The sequence below is a fragment of the Podarcis vaucheri genome, assembly GCF_965113315.1.
Source record: "Podarcis vaucheri genome assembly, chromosome: 9".
NCBI classification, from domain to species: Eukaryota; Metazoa; Chordata; class Lepidosauria; order Squamata; family Lacertidae; genus Podarcis; species Podarcis vaucheri.
Genome location: NC_138767.1, coordinates 24,385,644 through 24,405,019, shown reverse-complemented (window position 1 = coordinate 24,405,019; position 19,376 = coordinate 24,385,644). Strand labels below are relative to the sequence as shown.

Here is a 19,376-nt window from a genome sequence, read left to right as displayed (position 1 = left end):
TCCCCATGTTTTCGTTCTGTTCCTCTGTGTACTTTTAAGAATTAAAACAGCATGCTCCCACTCCCCCCTTTTCAGTAAACGGCATTTACTGTGGAAAAGTCGTGCAGCACATTGCTTGAAAGGCTCAAATGACACATTTGTAATGCACCTCTTTGGTACATAAACAAGACACCCACACCAAACAAGAGAGCGATGACTTGGAACAGCCCAAGGAGTGCCGCTGCAGAGACAGATCTTAACTTTGTGTGGCCACCTGATTTGAAAGAAGAATTATCCCCACTTTTATGAAGTCCCGTGCCTTGGCAATGGAAGCTTGTTTGTTTGTTTATGAGTGTTGCATCCAACGATAATCCAATTCCAAGAAGATTCATTGAAATTAGTGAACCTCAGTCACGTCTAGTAGTTTTAATGCGTCATCTCTCAGTAGAACTAACTTTGGCTTCAACTCTTTCTATCCCATACTTCCATGGCAAAAACAATGTTCAGGGTGGGTTATAACATATTTCTCAAAACCCCAAAATGCCATGTGAGTGTTTTGCAATGTGCATTTCACAATCTTTAGTTTCACAGGATGCAGAACTACTCCATATACAGCGATAGAAATACAACAATGAAAAAATGAGGTCCTTTTTAATTGATCAGAGCCGCAGTCCTAAGCACACTTACCTGGATAGGCTCCACTGAAGAAAGTTCTACCTCTCTTTCAAATCAGAACCAGTGAAGGCAGTGAATGTCCTGTGTGAGTGTCTGGAGGCAGTTGGAGGATGGATAGCGGCTAACAGATTGAGGTTGAATCCTGACAAGACAGAAGTACTGTTTTGGGGGATAGGAGGCGGATGGGTGTGGAGGACTCCCTGGTCCTGAATGGGGTAACTGCGCCCCTGAAGGACAAGGTGTGCAGCCTGGAAGTCATTTTGGACTCATGGAGGTGCAGGTCAATTCTGTGTCCAGGGCGGCTGTCTACCAGCTCCATCTGGTACGCAGGCTGAGACCCTACCTGCCCGTGGACTGTCTCACCAGAGTGGTGCATGCTCTAGTTATCTCCTGCTTGGACTACTGCAATGTGCTCTATGTGGGGCTACCTTTGAAGGTGACCCAGAAACTACAACTAATCCAGAATGCGGCAGCTAGACTGGTGACTGGGGGCGGCCGCCGAGACCATATAACACTGCTCCCGAAAGACCTACATTAGCTCCCAGTATGTTTCCGAGCACAATTCAAAGTGTTGTGTTGACCTTTAAAGCCCTAAAAAGCCTCGGCCCAGTATACCTGAAGGAGCGTCTCCACCCCCGTTTTTCTGCCCGGACACTGAGGTCCAGTTCCGATGGCCTTCTGGTGGTTCCCTCACTGTGAGAAGCCAAGTTATAGGGAACCAGGCAGAGGGCCTTCACGGTAGTGGCACCCACCCTGTGGAACGCCCTCCCACCAAATGTCAAGGAAATAAACAACTATCTGACTTTTAGAAAACATCTGAAGGCAGCCCTGTTTAGGGAAGTTTTTAATGTTTGATTCTATTTTTAATATTCCGTTGGGAGATGCCCAGAGTGGCTGGGGAAACCCAGCCAGATGGGCGGGGCATTAAGAAATAAAGAAATAAAGACCGTATTTTTTGCACCATAACACTCACTTTTTTCCTCCTAGAAAGTAAGGGGAAATGTCTGTGCGTGTTATGGAGCGAATGCCTGCGGGTGGCGGGGGGATCTGCTGCAGTCGTGAGCAGAGGATCCATGGTTCCCCTTCCTTCCCTCCTCCGTGGTTACAAAGCATGGATCCACATGGATCCTCAGTATTTTTGCATTGGGCTACTCCAAACTCACTGTCAGATCACATGTCTGTGGCCACAGCATGAACCACAAAAATCATATATCCACTATTTCGTTTAGAATATTTTTTTCTTGTTTTCCTCCTTTAAAAACTACGTGCGTGTTATGGTCAGGTGCGTGTTATAGAGCGAAAAATACGGTAATAATTAGTGACCTACATGCATAGGACTGGACTAGTAGGTTGCAGTCTTAGACACACTTACCAGCATTAAAGTCTGTGTCACCTTTGAGTAAACTTGCCTGGGACAGGTGCTAAAGAACATAAAAAGAGGCTGCTGGATCAGGCCAATGGCCTATCTAGTCCAGCATCCTGTTCTCACAGTGGTCAAACAGATGCCTGTGGGAAACCTGGAAGCAGGACCTGAACACAAGAGCACTCTCTCACCATAACCATCATGGCCAGGAGCCATGAATTTGTCTAATCCTCTTTAAAGTTATCCAAATTGGAGCCTTCCGATTGGTGGGTAAGCCTATAGCACAAAATTTCATCGCAGGTCCCACTTCTGGCATTGTTTCTCCCTAAATTGCATTGTGTTGTGAGTTTTGTTTTTAGAAAGCCCATGTTTGATTCCTTTCCGTGCTCTTCTTCCCTGTATATTAACTATGCAGTTGTTTTCTTTAGGCCACGAAGGAGACTCCTGCTTAAGGTCTTCCGACTGCACTGAGGGCTTTTGTTGTGCTCGCCATTTCTGGACCAAAATTTGCAAGCCCGTCTTGCACCAGGGGGAGGTGTGCACCAAGCAACGCAAGAAGGGGTCCCACGGCTTGGAGATTTTCCAGCGATGTGACTGTGCCAAAGGGCTGTCATGCAAAATCTGGAAAGACGCCACTTACTCTTCAAAAGCGAGGCTTCACGTGTGCCAGAAGATCTGATGGTGGATTGGGAGACTGCCATTCACAGGCCGCGAAGAACTGGCAAAATGTACACATCGCGGCATCGTAGAATGCCAGGATTGTAAATAAGAACCAAATGGCCGAAGTGTCCATTGTTGTGGGAAGAAACAACATCCCAAACTGAATTATATTTCTGCCCTGGAGGTGAATACGGTGGCAGCTGGCCTTTGATTTGTGACGTGGTGCCTCTCTGCCAATGCTGCCAGACATTTGTGGAAAAGCGCCGCGCCAATGACATTTGACATTTAACTCATGTTTGACGTATGGCTTTGTGAATTCTCCACATTGGTTGTGGTTAGGTCCCCCCCCCCATTCTGATTGTAAAATATTGCTATATGACATATTTACAACACAAAGCAGTGCTTTGCCAAATGACTCTTCTATCGGCACCTTCTTGGGTACTGAACAAAAAACCATGTTAGTAAACTGAAGCTATCAGAGGCCAAGGGAAAAATAACCATACATGTCTTTATCTGTTAACATTACCCATGAACAACCCAAGGCTGTCACTTGAATGATAAATCTTCTCCTGCCAAACAAGGGCTACATATGGAAGGCTGCAGTGCAAATGGAAAAGTATCATTCATTTCACACACACAAACACACACAACACACGTGCCTGGCAAAATCTGCCTTGAACAGAGGTAATAAAGCAGGGATGATGTTTTTGATTTGCATACTGTTAAGCATTTGGACCACAACATCCAAATCATTTCATCTTCATAGCCAATGGCTTCTTTTTGTCGCAGTTTACTGCTAGCACACAGGGGGCTAACAGAGAAAAAAGCAAAGTGTCCATGAATGCATTCTGAGCAGAATTGTATGCTGAGCTGCTAGCTGTAAATAAGGGGGGGGGATTGTGGGTTGTATTGTGAACTATTTTTCAGCTTTGCCTCTGATGGAGGCATCCAGCGTCCATTGACTGTGTGTACTACTAAATAACAGCATCAACAGGGCTTTCAGTACAGATCTTCTGTGGTTTGAAGAACTTAAAATGGAAGCATCCTATGCCAGCAGCAAAAGGGGAGAAATGAAAGGAAAACAAGATGGGCATGGAGGCCCAAAGTGTGATCAGCAAATGACATCACATGATACAATATAACAACTCAGACCTGCAAGTATTTGGAATGTGGATAGTATCAATTGCTACTGGATTCCCATTGACTGTAGTGGATACCAGTGTGTTCACCATCACCGCCACAGTATTAATGGACTGACAAAGATGAATGGTGACCTGTTCAATCATTCCACCATCACCCTTCTAACACTCTTGCATTTTCTTTTACTATACTCACTTATTTTTCAAATGTGTTATTTGTGTAAGCATTGGAGCCTTGAAAAGGGGTAGGATCACTCTCCAGGAAATATTGTTGATTGGAGAAGAGAATGGTATTCCTTTTTTAAATGCTACTCGGAGGCGGGGTGTGTGTGTGTGTGTGTGTGTCTGTGTGTGTTAGACTGAGTTTTTTCCTGCTACCATGTGCCATTTGCAACAGCAGTGTGATTGATTGTATCTATGTGAAAATGAAGTATCTGAAGCAGTCTAATGAAAAAGGGGTTCCCTGGCTATCTCACTTTCCACAAGCCATATTTTCCCGGCTTCCCGTAGCCACCTTATGACAATGTGCCATGAAAATTATGGTCTATTTGTAACCAGTATCGAAATTTCTCGGTAAACGCAAGCCTTATGCTACATTTTCTTTATCTCTATTTTTTTTAAAAGTAACTCTCATATATTTGTGAATAAGGAGAATGATTCATCATGTCATTATCAAACAACAGGGTTGGAAGGTACCTAAAATTATCTAGGAGCAAGTGTCTACACTACAAATAGAAACTGGATTTGAACCAGTCTATCTGCCATGGCTTCTTCACTAACTGTCCTTTAGGGAGAGTGCTGAAAATTATTCTAAGATTCCACTTTGATGGACTTCAAAGAAAGCCATGACAATTAAATAGTTTTAAGAGCATAGTGAATATATATCCTGGGTCCAGCCCTTTGACCTCAGGCCTTAGTATCAACATCTATGCACAATATTCAGGATAATGTACACTGTCTCAGGCAAGGGCAAGGAACCTGTGCGCTGCCTAGTGCTACTGGACTACCAGTGACCATCCTCCTTGACCCTTGGCCATGCTGTCTGGGGCTGTTGGGTGTTGAAGTCCAGCAACATTTGGAGGACCAGAGGCCTGGGGAGCATATTGAGTGAGAAAACAGTGGTGGGAAAATGGCAGACTGACCTCTCTCTTTCCATGCACAACTTCATTCGAAAATTCAGCCTTCTGGTTCTGTTTTTCACTGAAAAACAGATAGGTATTCATTTCTAGCATTTGTGTACAACATGTAGTTTGCCTGTTGATAGCAACATATAAGTAGCTAAGAACAGAAGCAAACTAACTAAGATTAGGCCAGAGGGATTATGCCCATCGTTATATTTTTCTAAATAATAATATTATTTACAAAGGACTATGTAAACTCTAAAAGCAAAGGCTTAATTCTGTATCTCACTGGGACTTATTTTAAGGCTGAGTACAGGATGCTGTAATTGGCTTACTTTAGCGAAGAGGTGGGAAACCTCTTCCACCTCTCTTACCATTGTCTCTGTGCTGCCTAGGGGTAGAGAGCCCCAGTTTCCTGCCTACTGCACCACATGGAGAACTACAGGTTTCCGCCACGGCTCTATTGCAATGAAAACAAGACTAAGGCTGGAAAAATGTACAGTTTCAATAAGACATTTTCATTTCTGACCGCCCTTAAGGGATGGAAGTGCGTATCTGAAATCCTTTTGCCTCTGTGAGACTACAGGAAGGAGTTGGTGTCCCTCAGCGCAGCCAAAGTAAAGCTCCCACTCATTTAAGCGTTATCTGATGGCTTCTGCATGCCCTTCCCATAACTCTCCTGCAAGAACTAGCATTTGAAGTAATTTATTTACAGGAAATGTTTAATGAGATGTATTTTCTTATAGAAGATATTTCGTACAGAAAGCTTTTTGCAGCAAACTATACTTGCAACTTGTCGACTTTGTAATTTAGAAAGAAATGTATAAAAAGATTAAATATATTAAAATGTCCCTTTGCCCACATTTGTCTCTGCATTCTTTTCTCGTTTCCTCGCATTCGGGGCGTTGCCAGTGCAGCACCTGAGGCCCTCCCTGGACTCACAGAGTCCTCTTCCACTGCTGAAACAATTAAAAAACAAAGATCACTTGAGCTGTCAGCCTAAAATGGGGTTGCCGGTTGGGGAGGAAGAACCGAAAGTGGACAAATCCATTGACTTACTGAGCTGGTTTTGGCAGGGGGGAAGTGAAATGATAGGAACAGCCTTCCTCTCCTCTGTCCTTTTCTGGTTTTCTTTTGTTTTAATCCAATTTCTCTCCCACTGAGGAGCAAATTATGCCAGTCGTCAGCAGACTTTTAACATACTCTCTGCATGTAGGAGGAGTAAGGGCCTTTTCCTTTCTCTGATCTGGCCCTCACATCCTTTCCACCTCCCTCCCTTAAATGCCCCACCTAGAAATATGGCCGCCCCATCTAAATAGGAAGTCTGAGCTGGAAAGCTGAAGCTTTCATTGCTTGTGAAATTCCTCTTGCCAGTAGAGAAGAGTGGACAGGAGTAATGCGCTTCCTACTGCTGTTGTTAATTCCCAAACAAACATGGACTTCCTTCAGATAACCCCAGTTGCACTGCAAATAAGCAAACATCATATATTGTTTACCATCTTTTTAAGTGTACCCCTGGGCTCAGAATTTAAGCATGTTTTAACATCAAGGCCAGGGAAATATTTGTGCAAAAATATTTGTACAAACAACCACCCTTATCTTTGCACCTCCCAGTATTGCCATATGGAATGCATCTGATTCCGAAGCAAAGGGGCCTTATTTCTTTCTGACTTCAACCCACAAGAGCAAGACCCATCAGGATATAGCCCACAGGCTGCACACTTCAAACAACTCACAATCAGATCGTTGAGACTTATCTTCTCCCTATGTCAGGCATCATCCTCCGTCCCTCAAACTGAACCCCCAAGTTTCATAAAAGCTGTGTTTACCTTTTTTTAAAAAAATCCAAAATCCAAAACATATACTATTTGGTTTAGGAATATCATCCCCAACACGGACTGATTTCTACAGTAACTAATTTGATGAAGGTGAGATGAAGGGAAATATTACAAGACAGCTGTATGGTGAGCAATAGACTGTGCAAACAATATTCATCAAATTTATAATACTAAATGCAGATACGTTTTGTCTGGGGACTGTTTTTCAGAGGGTGTAACTGACACCATTCAAACTGCACTGGCATTTCCAATCACAATTCAGTGAATTGAGTCCCTAGCTATATAAAGTCATAAACTCTGGGTGTGGGCAACATGGAAGAATTGCCTTCTCCCACGTAAGTTTGGTCAAAAAGTACAATCATTATCAGAGGCAGTGGTCTTTGTCCTATTGCCATTTCTCAGATGACTGGGAAATGGGACAGGACCTTTTCAGTTATGGCACCCAGATTGCGGAATTATGTTCCGCAAGAAGCCCAACCGACTCATTATTTACTGGCATTTTGCTGCGTTGACTCATTCAGTGTTCTTAGTTTCTTTCTCCCCTTCTGCAATCTTAACATCTGGTTGTTGGTTTTCATCTGGGTTCTTTGTTTTAATCGCTTTACCAATTGTATGTTGTTTTAACTGGCTTTTTGAGCCATGTTGGAATGGGGCTGAAAATATAAATATTTTCATAAATAAATATGTTTCCAGCAATATGTCTCTGCTCATTTTCAGCTCGGTGGTTCTGGGGTGGGAGGTGGGATTCAAATTTTGTCACAGTTTGGTAAGCAGTTCAAATTATATCAATTGCAAGGAAGATTTAGAAGAGAGCAACACCCCCCCCCCCGATAGCTTGGTTCTGGTCCTGAAATGCAACCTATAAAACACATTTAAAATGAAAATATTTTGACTTGAACATTTGAACTTACAACCTTATTGCAGAGAAAACAGAAGCCTTGAGTTCCTTTAATCATTACAACAGACTGTTAGCCCTCAAGTGGTTAATATATTTTCTGTCCGAACACTAAGTGCTTTGTGAACAATAATTGCCCCACACATTATGAAAATCTTATGTGTAAAGTCATTTCTGTGTAGGACATTTCACAACTGCCATATGTAAATCATCAAATGTGACAGTCATGTAAATTACTACATGAGCACATAACACTTTATAAATATGTAAAACCTGATGATATATGTGTGGGGATTTCTGATTTTTGCTCTGTATGAACTGACCCCCAAACCGCTGTCCTTGTTTTAATGCTTTAAGCAACCCATCTTGCGCTCTATAATCTACATTACAACCAGATTATATGCATATTTACTCTGAGATCCTACTATGGTCAAAAGGGCTAAACTTAAGAACAGCATTGCAAAATCAGTTCTAAAATTGTGGCTTAAGCTGCAAACCTATAAACACTTAGTTGGGAGTAATCCTCAATGAATTCAGTGGGGTTAATTCTGAGTAGACATGAGCAGCATTGCACTGTAAGGCTGCAATTCTGTGCTTACTTATTGTGGTGTAAGTTCCAAATAATAACTTTGGCTAAGCATTAAAAGGATTGGACCACACAGCCCCATTCTGTTGCTTTTATCACCTTGGAATGGTGTGTATCCATTTCCTGTGGCTTGACCTCTGGAGAAGGCTAAGAAAATGGCGTGAAATGGACATGAAATTGATATGCATTTTTAGACGCCGTGCTAGCACATATCTTTGAAACAATCGGAGCTAAAGATGATAATAGGAAATCGCTAACATTTAATACCAAATGACTTCTGAAACAGCCACGAACTTGCAGTTGTCCTTTGTTCCTTGGAGTGAGTAGCCAGTGCATTTTCTATAAAGGGCTGAAGAAATTATGGCCTGCTCCCATCAGCCCCAGTCAGCATGGCTAATGCCCAGTGATATCTGAGAGGCCACATATTCCCCATTCCTGCTATAAAAAGCTACCGGTACTTCTCAACATTTAGTCTGAGGAACCCAACATCTTATCACTTTCGACTGCAATCAGTAAACAGAATCCAAGAAGCAATACAGATGAATGGCCAAGCAGGAAATTTGATAAAAGCGGGAAATGTAGCTTTAAACCTGGTTCCTTTGCTGGAGGTATCTCACCCTCACACAGTCACACTCCTGTTGCTAACCACCACTGGGTGTGACATGGCACATGTATGCAGCAAACCACATGGTGTCCCCAGAGGCAGATATGGGGGCAACCTGGGGACAGGTTGCCAGTGTGATGTAGTGGTTAAGAACGGTGGACTCATAATTTGGTGAACCGGGTTCGCTTCCCCGCTCTTCCACATGCAGCTGCTGGGTGACCTTGGGCCAGTCACACTTCTTTGAATACTCTCAGCCCACTCACCTCACAGAGTGTTTGTTGTGGGGGAGGAAGGGAAAGGAGATTGTTAGCTGCTTTGAGACTCCTTAGGGTAGTGATAAAGCAGGTTATCAAATCCAAACTCTTCTTCTTCAATGGCAGAGGGGTCAGCAGCACTGGCTGCCTGGGGGACAGGTTGCAAAATTACTGCATCTGCCTGCACACCATGTTTATTTTGCTTCTGTTTGAAATATGGCAACCCCAGTTTCTGCAGCTGTTCCTTCTTCTCCTTAACCACCTAACCATTTTGAAACCCAGGGGTAATTTCTTCCGTGATATATGATTTATTAAATAGTGGGTGGACATAGCAGATGACACAGAGATTTCTCCAAGTAGTTCTTTATAAGTAAGCTGGAATTGAACTGAACAGCAAACAGCTCAGCTGGCCTGCTTTTATAGGCAGCTGGCTGTCAACATTGTAACAACAACAACCCATGGTTTCCTGCCTAAATTAACTGATGTGGACCTGAGTGAAAACTATATACACAATACCCTTGGTGGCCAGGGTGAGAACTTTAACACATAACATGATTCGAGGCTCAGGACATTGTTGTGGGGTGGGGGAGCAGAAATCACAGGTGTATGAAGTACAGGTGGAATCTTTTGTGTGCCTGGCTAGTGGCCAAGCCCTCATATCTGCTTGAAAAAGAAGATAAGAGTGGTGGCCATCTATGGCCCTGACAGATTAACCCCAAAAGAAACGTGGCTATCAACAAAGAAAAATTCCACCAGCCTTCCTTCACGAGTTAAACCAGCTGGCATAGAAACTTGGGACCAAACTATAAATGAAATGAGGGGGAAATACAGACTCTTAGCAGGGCAGTGGGGCTGATTTGGAAAATATCAAAAAAGGGGGGAGGATAAACAAATCTCTGGCAACATAGACTTTTACCAATTCAGCCTTTGCATCTCATCCCTGTTGCATAGCTATTTTTAAAGTATAAGCAGCAGGAGATATTCCCTGTTTCATGCAGTTGGGCCTTCACACAGGAGAAAGGTGCCATTCAGTGATCATTTCCTTTAAGATACAAACCAAGGGACTCACATGCACACAGACACACACACATTTCCTAAGAACAAAAAGAAAGAAAACCAAACTGTGGAGGGGTAGGGCATTGCCACCACCATGGCTTCCTTTATGTCAGGGCTACCCAGGGATAAAATGTGGAATCTGTTTCCAGTACTGACTCCTGGAGTATGTGAGAAAAAGTTCCTCTGAGCATGAGGAGAGTGCATATTCTCAATATTGATAAATTAGAGCTTATTCCCCCTGTTCTGGAAGTTTCAGTTATTTAGAGAGTTTGTCACCGTTGCATGAGTGTAATTACTTACAAAGCCCTCCTAGAAATAAATGTCTGTGTCACCAAATACAAGCCCACTATTAGTTGTGGGGAACTGACTGTTGCATACAGTTTCTCCTGAAAGAGAATATGATCTTGAATCAGAGAGACTACTTTTTAAGTAAATAGAGGAGGACCCACATGGGGGAAAAAGATGACAGAAAAAGTAATCACAGGCAACAGGAAAATAAACAGTAGTTTTTAAAAAGTTCATCTACTCTTCTCTGGACAGCTCTTCATATTTCCTATTGATCTTAAAAGTGTTACGAAACAATGAGGTTGCCAGAGAAAATGGGTAGTTGCTGGAACAGATAGAGAAGGCAACTTTATTGCTATATTTTTGCAGCATCATAATAGCAACATGTGAATTTACACTGGCTTGCAGCACAATATAAAATACCACAGCTGAGCTTTAAATTTTTATTGTCAAGAGAAGGAGGGCATGAACTGTTCTGATGGATCGTTCCCCTTTTTAAAAGATTTATAACAAACCACAAGATTTGGTTTGGAACCCAATTTGGTGCTTTGGAAACCAGCTTGATTTGGTTCAGGCCAGTTCAGAAGATGAGTAATTTGGTTCAGATCCAATCCAAATCACAATTCAGAAAATTCCAGTTGCATGACTCCACATTCACCATCATGGGGAATTTTTTTAATGGCTATTTTTTCACTGTTTGACAAGATTGGATGAAATTTGGGGTGGGGGAATGCAGGCATTTTAGCTTCTCTAGGGTGGATGAAGCCTGCTAAAATCCAAACAATTAAAAAAATAGCCAACTTTAATTTGTCTTTAAAACAAAACAACAACAAAACAAAAAAAAACCAAAAAAAAAAAAAACCGGACCAAATTGGATTACATTTGCAGACCTCCTACATGGGAATGAATTCTGCCATATTTCAGAAGGGTAATCACAGTGATTTTCCTGCAATGGCAGCATATACAGTTTTGAGGTGATTTTTTAAAAAAAGACTAAAGACTAAGATATATTGTTTTGTGAGCAATATGTATGAAAAGAGCACACATCAGAGAGGTGCCCCTAGGTAAGAAATTTGCAGTGTTTCAGAAGGATAGATGTCATCCTACCTTCCCTCTACACTCATAGAATCATAGAATCATAGAATCATAGAGTTGGAAGAGACCACAAGGGCCATCGAGTCCAACCCCCTGCCAAGCAGGAAACACCATCAGAGCACTCCTGACATATGGTTGTCAAGCCTCTGCTTAAAGACCTCCAAAGTAGGAGACTCCACCACACTCCTTGGCAGCAAATTCCACTGTCGAACAGCTCTTACTGTCAGGAAGTTCTTCCTAATGTTTAGGTGGAATCTTCTTTCTTGTAGTTTGGATCCATTGCTCCGTGTCCGCTTCTCCGGAGCAGCAGAAAACAACCTTTCTCCCTCCTCTATGTGACATCCTTTTATATATTTGAACATGGCTATCATATCACCCCTTAACCTCCTCTTCTCCAGGCTAAACATGCCCAGCTCCCTTAGCCGTTCCTCATAAGGCATCGTTTCCAGGCCTTTGACCATTTTGGTTGCCCTCCTCTGGACACGTTCCAGTTTGTCAGTGTCCTTCTTGAATTGTGGTGCCCAGAACTGGACACAGTACTCCAGGTGTGGTCTGACCAGAGCAGAATACAGTGGCACTATTACTTCCCTTGATCTAGATGCTATACTCCTATTGATGCAGCCCAGAATTGCATTGGCTTTTTTAGCTGCCGCGTCACACTGTTGGCTCATGTCAAGTTTGTGGTCAACCAAGACTCCTAGATCCTTTTCACATGTACTGCTCTCAAGCAAGGTGTCACCCATCTTGTATTTGTGCCTCTCATTTTTTTTGCCCAAGTGCAATACTTTACATTTCTCCCTGTTAAAATTCATCTTGTTTATTTTTGCCCAGTTCTCTAATCTGTCAAGGTCGTTTTGAAGTGTGATCCTGTCCTCTGGGGTGTTAGCCACCCCTCCCAGTTTGGTGTCATCTGCAAATTTGATCAGGATGCCCTTGAGTCCATCATCCAAGTCGTTGATAAAGATGTTGAATAAGACCGGGCCCAAGACAGAACCCTGTGGCACCCCACTAGTCACTCTTCTCCAGGATGAAGAGGAACCATTGATGAGCACCCTTTGGGTTCGGTCAGTCAGCCAGTTACAAATCCACTGAGTGGTAGCATAGTCAAGACCGCATTTTACCAGCTTCTTTACAAGAATATCATGGGGCACCTTGTCAAATGCCTTGCTGAAATCAAGGTAGGCTACATCCACTGCGTTCCCTTCATCTACCAGGCTTGTAATTCTGTCAAAAAACGAGATCAGGTTAGTCTGACATGACTTATTTTTCAGAAATCCATGCTGACTTTTGGTGAGCACAGCATTCCTTTCCAGGTGCTCACAGACTGTTTGCTTAATGATCTGCTCCAGAATCTTCCCTGGTATTGATGTCAGACTGACTGGGCGGTAATTATTTGGGTCCTCTCTTTTCCCCTTTTTGAAAATAGGGACAACATTTGCCCTCCTCCAGTCTGCCGGGACTTCGCCTGTTCTCCAGGAATTCTCAAAGATGACTGCCAGTGGTTCTGAGATCACATCTGCCAGTTCTTTTAATACTCTTGGATGCAGTTCATCTGGCCCTGGAGACTTGAATACATCTAAACTAGCCAAATATTCTTGTACTATCTCCTTAGTTATTCTGGGCTGTGTTTCCTTTGCTGAATCATTTGCTCCAAATTCTTCAGGTCGGGCATTGTTTTCTTTATCGGAGAAGACTGAGGCAAAGAAGGCATTGAGGAGTTCAGCCCTTTCTGTGTCCCCTGTTTGCATTTCACCATCTTCTCCTCTGAGTGACCCCACTGTTTCTTTGTTCTTCCTTTTGCTACGAACATACCCATAAAAGCCTTTTTTGTTGCTTTTAACCTCTCTAGCAAGCCTGAGTTCATTCTGTGCTTTAGCTTTTCTGACTTTGTGTCTACACGTGCTGGCTATTTGTTTGAATTCCTCTTTGGTGGTTTCCCCCCTTTTCCATTTTTTGTACACATCCTTTTTTAATCTTAATTCAGTTAAAAGTTCTTTAGATAGCCACCCTGGCTTCTTTAGGCACCTTCCATGTTTCCGTCTCATTGGTATTGCCTGACGTTGTGCTTGTAGTATCTCCCTCTTAACAAACTCCCAGCCATCATGAACTCCCTTTCCTTTTAGTATTGTTGTCCATGGGATCTCACCCAGCACTTCCCTAAGTTTTATGAAGTCGGCTTTCTTAAAGTCAAGAAATTGAGTCCTAGTATGCTTGGCTGCTCCTTTCCGCTGTATAGTAAACTTCAGAAGAGCATGATCACTCGCGCCTAATGATCCTTCCACTTCTACCCCACTAACCAGGTCATCAACATTGGTTAGGACCAGATCTAAAATGGCTGTTCCTCTCTTTGCTTCTCCCACTTTCTGGACAATGAAGTTGTCTGCAAGGCCAGTGAGGAATCTGTTTGACCTTATGCTCTTGGCTGAGTTTGACGTCCAACAAATATCCGGGTAATATCCAACAAATATCCGGGTAACTCTCTCTCTCTCTCTCTCTCTCTCACACACACACACACAGTTCTAGTCTCAGAAGTTGACTGAATTGATGCAGTGTTCAATGATTCAGTTCAGGGCACTTCAGAAAAATCCTGCTTTGGCTTGAACTAGCACTGATTTGTTCCCAAGTGTCCCTCTTTGGCTTCTGATTTTGGCTTCTGATATCTGATGCACACCCTTAATTTCTATATACAGTGGTACCTCAGGTTACAGACCATAGCTGTCAAAGTTTCCCTTTTTTTAAGGGGAATTCCCTTATTCCGAATAGGATTCCTTGCAAAAAAAGGGGAAAAGTTGACAGCTATGTTACAGATGCTTCAGGTTACAGGCGCTTCAGGTTACAGACTCTGCTAACCCAGAAATAGTACCTCGGGTTAAGAACTTTGCTTCAGGATGAGAACAGAAATCACGTGGCAGCAGCGGGAGGCCCCATTAGCTAAAGTGGTACCTCAGGTTAAGAACAGTTTCAGGTTAAGAATGGACCTCCGGAACGAATTAAGTTCTTAACCCGAGGTACCACTGTATCGGGACGCGGGTGGCGCTGTGGGTTAAAGCCTCAGCGCCTAGGGCTTGCCGATCGAAAGGTCGGCGGTTCGAATCCCCGCGGCGGGGTGCGCTCCCGCTGCTCGGTCCCAGCGCCTGCCCACCTAGCAGTTCGAAAGCACCCCCGGGGGCAAGTAGATAAATAGGTACCGCTTACCAGCGGGAAGGTAAATGGCGTTCCGTGTGCTGCGCTCGCCAGATGCAGCTTTGTCACGCTGGCCACGTGACCCGGAAGTGTCTGCGGACAGCGCTGGCCCCCGGCCAATAGATGTGAGATGAGCGCACAAACCCCAGAGTCTGTCAAGACTGGCCCGTTCGGGCAGGGGTACCTTTACCTTTACCTTTACCACTGTATCATTTATCTGAATATTAAAACAGACCCCATGGTGCCAGAAGCTCAAGTGCTGGACTTAATCATATCAACATAACTCTCTCACAGCCACAATTTTTCCAAAAAGAATAAGCATCTGAGCCTGGACTGGTTAAGTGAATATTGTTAAAGGACATCGCCATCTCTTATAGGGTGAGATCTTCCTTTTAGCCTATGATGACTTTAGCAAACAACACCCACACCTGGTACAGTCAGCTTCAAAGCTCATTTCCCCATTGATTGGTCCCAAATGTGCAAGTGCCATTAAGCTTCATGCCTCATCCTTGTGTCAGTATTTTCATCCCTCCCATTGCAAGGATAACCTGATCATGTTGTTTTACTTTCATTCTGTGAGAAAGGATGGGGTGGAAGCTACTCTTCGAGACTTCCATCTCTAGTAATGCAAGACTTTTCCTTTGATCTGTCTAGAGACAGGATGGCTGTATGAGAGCTGCTTCTCTCGTACATGTTTGTTATGTTCTTTTATTTGTTTAATTAGGAGAAATAAATTAGGTATGCTATAAAACCTCCACAGCTTTGCTTCCGTTTACTCTGCTGCATTTGGGTGCTCACATGAGCAGATGTGAGTCCACAGCACCAGGACGTATTCCTCAGCAATGGTGTGTTAGTGTTCCTGCATTCCTGTGATTGGAAGGTCAGAGAAGGTTCTCCCATTGCCCAGCCCATGCAGGCTCTGAAGACGTGGGCTGAACATGGGTGTATAGAAACCTTGATTGGCTAAGACTCCCAAAACAAAGTTCAACTTACCAAAGGGTCTCAGAGAAACTCTGAGAGCAGCTCCAGACCTCCTCACAAAAGACCAGAGGGAGAATTCACTTGACTGCAACTTCCATCATCCCTGACTATAGGCCATGTTAGCTAGTACTGGTGAGAGTTAATACCCAGAAGGCCACAGGTCCCCCATCACTGTTCCAGATGATATGTGAACTGCGTGATTATAATCCATGTGTGTTTATGTATGTGTTTAATTTCTTAAACAGCACCCAAAGGGAAGTCCTGCCCCCTGCGTCATGGTCCCAATGAACATTGTCTCCCGATCCCCTAAAGCTTCATTTTCTAGAAATTGCTGAAACATATGTATTTTTCTGTCGGTATGAATGCATTAATGATCAGTGGTTTCTCTTCAGAAATGGACCTGTTGTTTTACAGAACAGACCAGGGCAGCCTTCATCCTGTCCTGCTGCTACCATGAAGTATTGATGGGCCATTGAATGCCTAGCACTGACAGTTATGATATATTCTTTACCACATTGTTTTCATTTCACTGCACCTCTGGACTTTCCAGTTCGAGCCAAAGCTGTAGGTGTGCCAAAACAGCTCAGGGAACTCTGTCTCTTCATAGTATTTCCAGTCGGATAGAAAGACAAAAATTTGCAAACCGAAGATGAATCTTAGTAGGATTCATATGAAATGGCTGAGTCCAGGGATGGAGAACCTGTGGCCCTCCAGATGTTTCTGGCAACAACTGCCATAATCCCTGACCACGGACTATGATGACTTGGGCTACTGGGAGTTGGGAGTGTAGCAACATCTGGAAGACTACAGGTTTCTCTTCCCTGATTTAGTCCTACACAGGTGATTTACTCATGCATTGTGCCATGTGTAACAACAACAACAACAACAACAACAACTTTATTATTTATACCCCGCCAATCTGTCTGGGTTTCCCCAGCCACTGTGGGTGGCTTCCAAACATATAAAACATAATAAGATGTTAAAATCTTCCCCAAACGGGGTTACCTTCAGATGTCTTCTAAAAGTCAGAGAGTTCCTTGACATCTGATGGGAGGGCGTTCCACAGGGACGGCACCACTGCTGAGAAGGCCCTCTGTCTGATTCCCTGCAGCCTCACTTCTTGCAGTGAGGCAACTGCCAGAATGCACTCAGAGGTGGACCTCAGTGTCCAGGCTGAATGATGGGGGTGAAGATGCTCCTTCAGGTATACTGGGCCGAGGCCATTTAAGGCTCTACAGGTCAGCACCAACACTTTGAATTGTGCTTGGAAACATGCACCTCTAATGTCATTGTGCTGATTAGCCACATCCCCCAATGTTTATTCATTTGGTCCACACATCAGCAGGGAGAGAGCTTTCACGTTTACAGAGGATTCCACACAATTTGAATCCCTGAGCAACTAGGGTTCCAGATCACATGCAAGCCTCTACACATGCAATTGTTTGTGTGAAGTCTCCCTGCCTGCAGATGTTTGCACTGTGTGCAGATGCCAGGGGTGGCTGCTTAGCATGGCTCTATTCCTTGCTCATGTATTGGCAGCTGTGATTGGCTACACATTCCTGCTGCACACCCACTCCATGTTTGGATACCAAAATGTATTCTTCACAATTTATGCATTCTCCTTGGCTAACACCAAGGTACCCAGGGCAGCATCAAAAGTAAGAATCAGCTCTAAGTATCCCATCTCTTGTGCAAAAGGTTGTGCTCAAGCACCTTGATTAAATAGTTGAATTTATCAACTGCTGGGAGCTCACTGGTGAAAGTCACCGATTCTACAAATATATCAACACATTGACCAATATGCAGATAAACTCTGGGGCTTTTGTTTTAGCTCCGAACGAGACATGATGTTATTGCATTTTTTTTTGTTAATAACAGCCATGAGGAAACCCAGGCAGCTTCGATACCATGGGAGGTAGAAAGGGGGAGTTTAACTCTATCTCTCTCTGCTACAGTCCTGACAACAATCTCCTCTCTGGACCAGCTACTTCTATCTCAAGGGAAGCTTCTATTGGCACCAAGGCACCAAGGGGAACCTCTCATTACTCGTGACAATTATATTTACATAGTTCATGCCACATATAGCTTTAGTTTTACCACTGTACCAATAGATAGTGCTATGGTTCATCTGGTAGCTACCTTTAAGCAATGGGTACAATAACTTAACAGAAGTCAAGCAAAAACTTCAAATTGCCTCTAGTACTATGTGAACAGCTGGTTGCAAAAATCACAGGATATCTGTCAGTTAGACAAAGATCTGAAATGATACTGTGGAGTTTGTGGCCAAAACTGAAAGCCAGAAACTTGTGTTATTGGTTTTCTGGCAACCTCCAGAACCTCTCTCCCCATTAGTTTATCTGATCCTATCATTTCTCAAGTCCAGCACTACATCTAACACTTCCTATCATTTTTCCTAAGGTTGTGACCTAGAAATTTGCATTGGGCTAAATTAAGGGAAGTCCAGAGTGCAAAGAGGAACTCAGGGCAAGAGTTTCAGTCAGAGCAAAGGCAATCATGTGCAACGTGATCTTCTGTATCTCCCCTGTACAAAATGGAAGCTGACTTGGAGTCATTTGAAAAAATAATAATCTTGCATTCAGTAAGCCCTTTCATTCTTCTTTGCAGTGGCTTGAAATCTAAGTTCATATATAGCTAACCTTGTGTTTTCTGAACTCTTGGACTGGACAATTCAAATGTCATCATCATAATTGTACATGCCATGAAAGCAACACAAATAAGAGGCATCCATCCAGCGCTTCAAATCTAATCAACATTTTCTCAGTCCCAGTTCAGGTTCCCTTTTCTGGTTTATGGTTTCATGAGACACTCCTGGCCACGGCAGGACTGCAACCCAATCTGTCTGACCAAGAAACCTGCAAGAGCTGAATCAAAGTCACTGAAACAAAAAAAGGGGGGGCAAGAGAGCAGTGTTTGCTAGATGCATTCTTGGATTACTGAATACAGACAGTTTGGCCTAAACTTCTAACATTCCCAGGCCTAAACGCATTGGCCCTGGTCCAGAGAGAAGAGATCAGTGCCCGGAAATAGGCTTCTGTGTGCAGATCCCTCCTAGAACACATGCAAGAGACTACTGCAGGAAGGGAAAGAAATTGACCACATCCATCATAATAATGCTTATCATTTATATACAGTGGTGCCCCGCAAGACGAATGCCTCACAAGATGAAAAACTCGTTAGACGAAAGGGTTTTGCGGTTTTTGAGCTGCTTCGCAAGATGAATTTCCCTATGGGCTTGCTTCACAAGACGAAAACGTCTTGCAAGTTTGTTTCCTTTTTCTTAACACTGTTAATAAGTTGTGACTTGACTTCGAGGAGCAACTCATAGAACGTGGTGTGGTAGCCTTTTTTGAGATTTTTGGTGATTTTTGAAGCTTTTCCAAAACTTTTCCGACACCGTGCTTCGCAAGACGAAAAATTCGCTAGACGAAAAAACTCGCGGAACGAATTAATTTCATCTTGCGAGGCACCACTGTAGCACTTCAGTGTTCAAATTGCTGCTCTGTGCTGAATATCTCTCTCCCTCTCTCCCTTTTTGAATCTGGCATCACCCCTGGTAGCAATGTGCAATGTGTTGTTAATGTTTACAAGCTGCAGTCAGCTAGTCTATAGGCTTGCTTCTTCCATATTTCTGCTCCTTCCAT

General features: G+C 43.4%; 1 protein-coding gene across 1 annotated transcript in view; it reads left to right on the top strand.

Annotated features, from left to right (window-relative positions):
- DKK2 (dickkopf WNT signaling pathway inhibitor 2) overlaps nt 1–6,769 on the top strand; it is a 60,680-nt gene extending 53,911 nt beyond the window's left edge. The window contains exon 4 of the mRNA XM_082237088.1: nt 2,446–6,769. Coding sequence (XP_082093214.1) covers nt 2,446–2,696 — 251 coding nt within the window. The 3' untranslated portion in view covers nt 2,697–6,769. The remainder of the gene's footprint in view (nt 1–2,445) is intronic.
- The last annotated feature ends 12,607 nt before the right edge of the window (nt 6,770–19,376 follow it).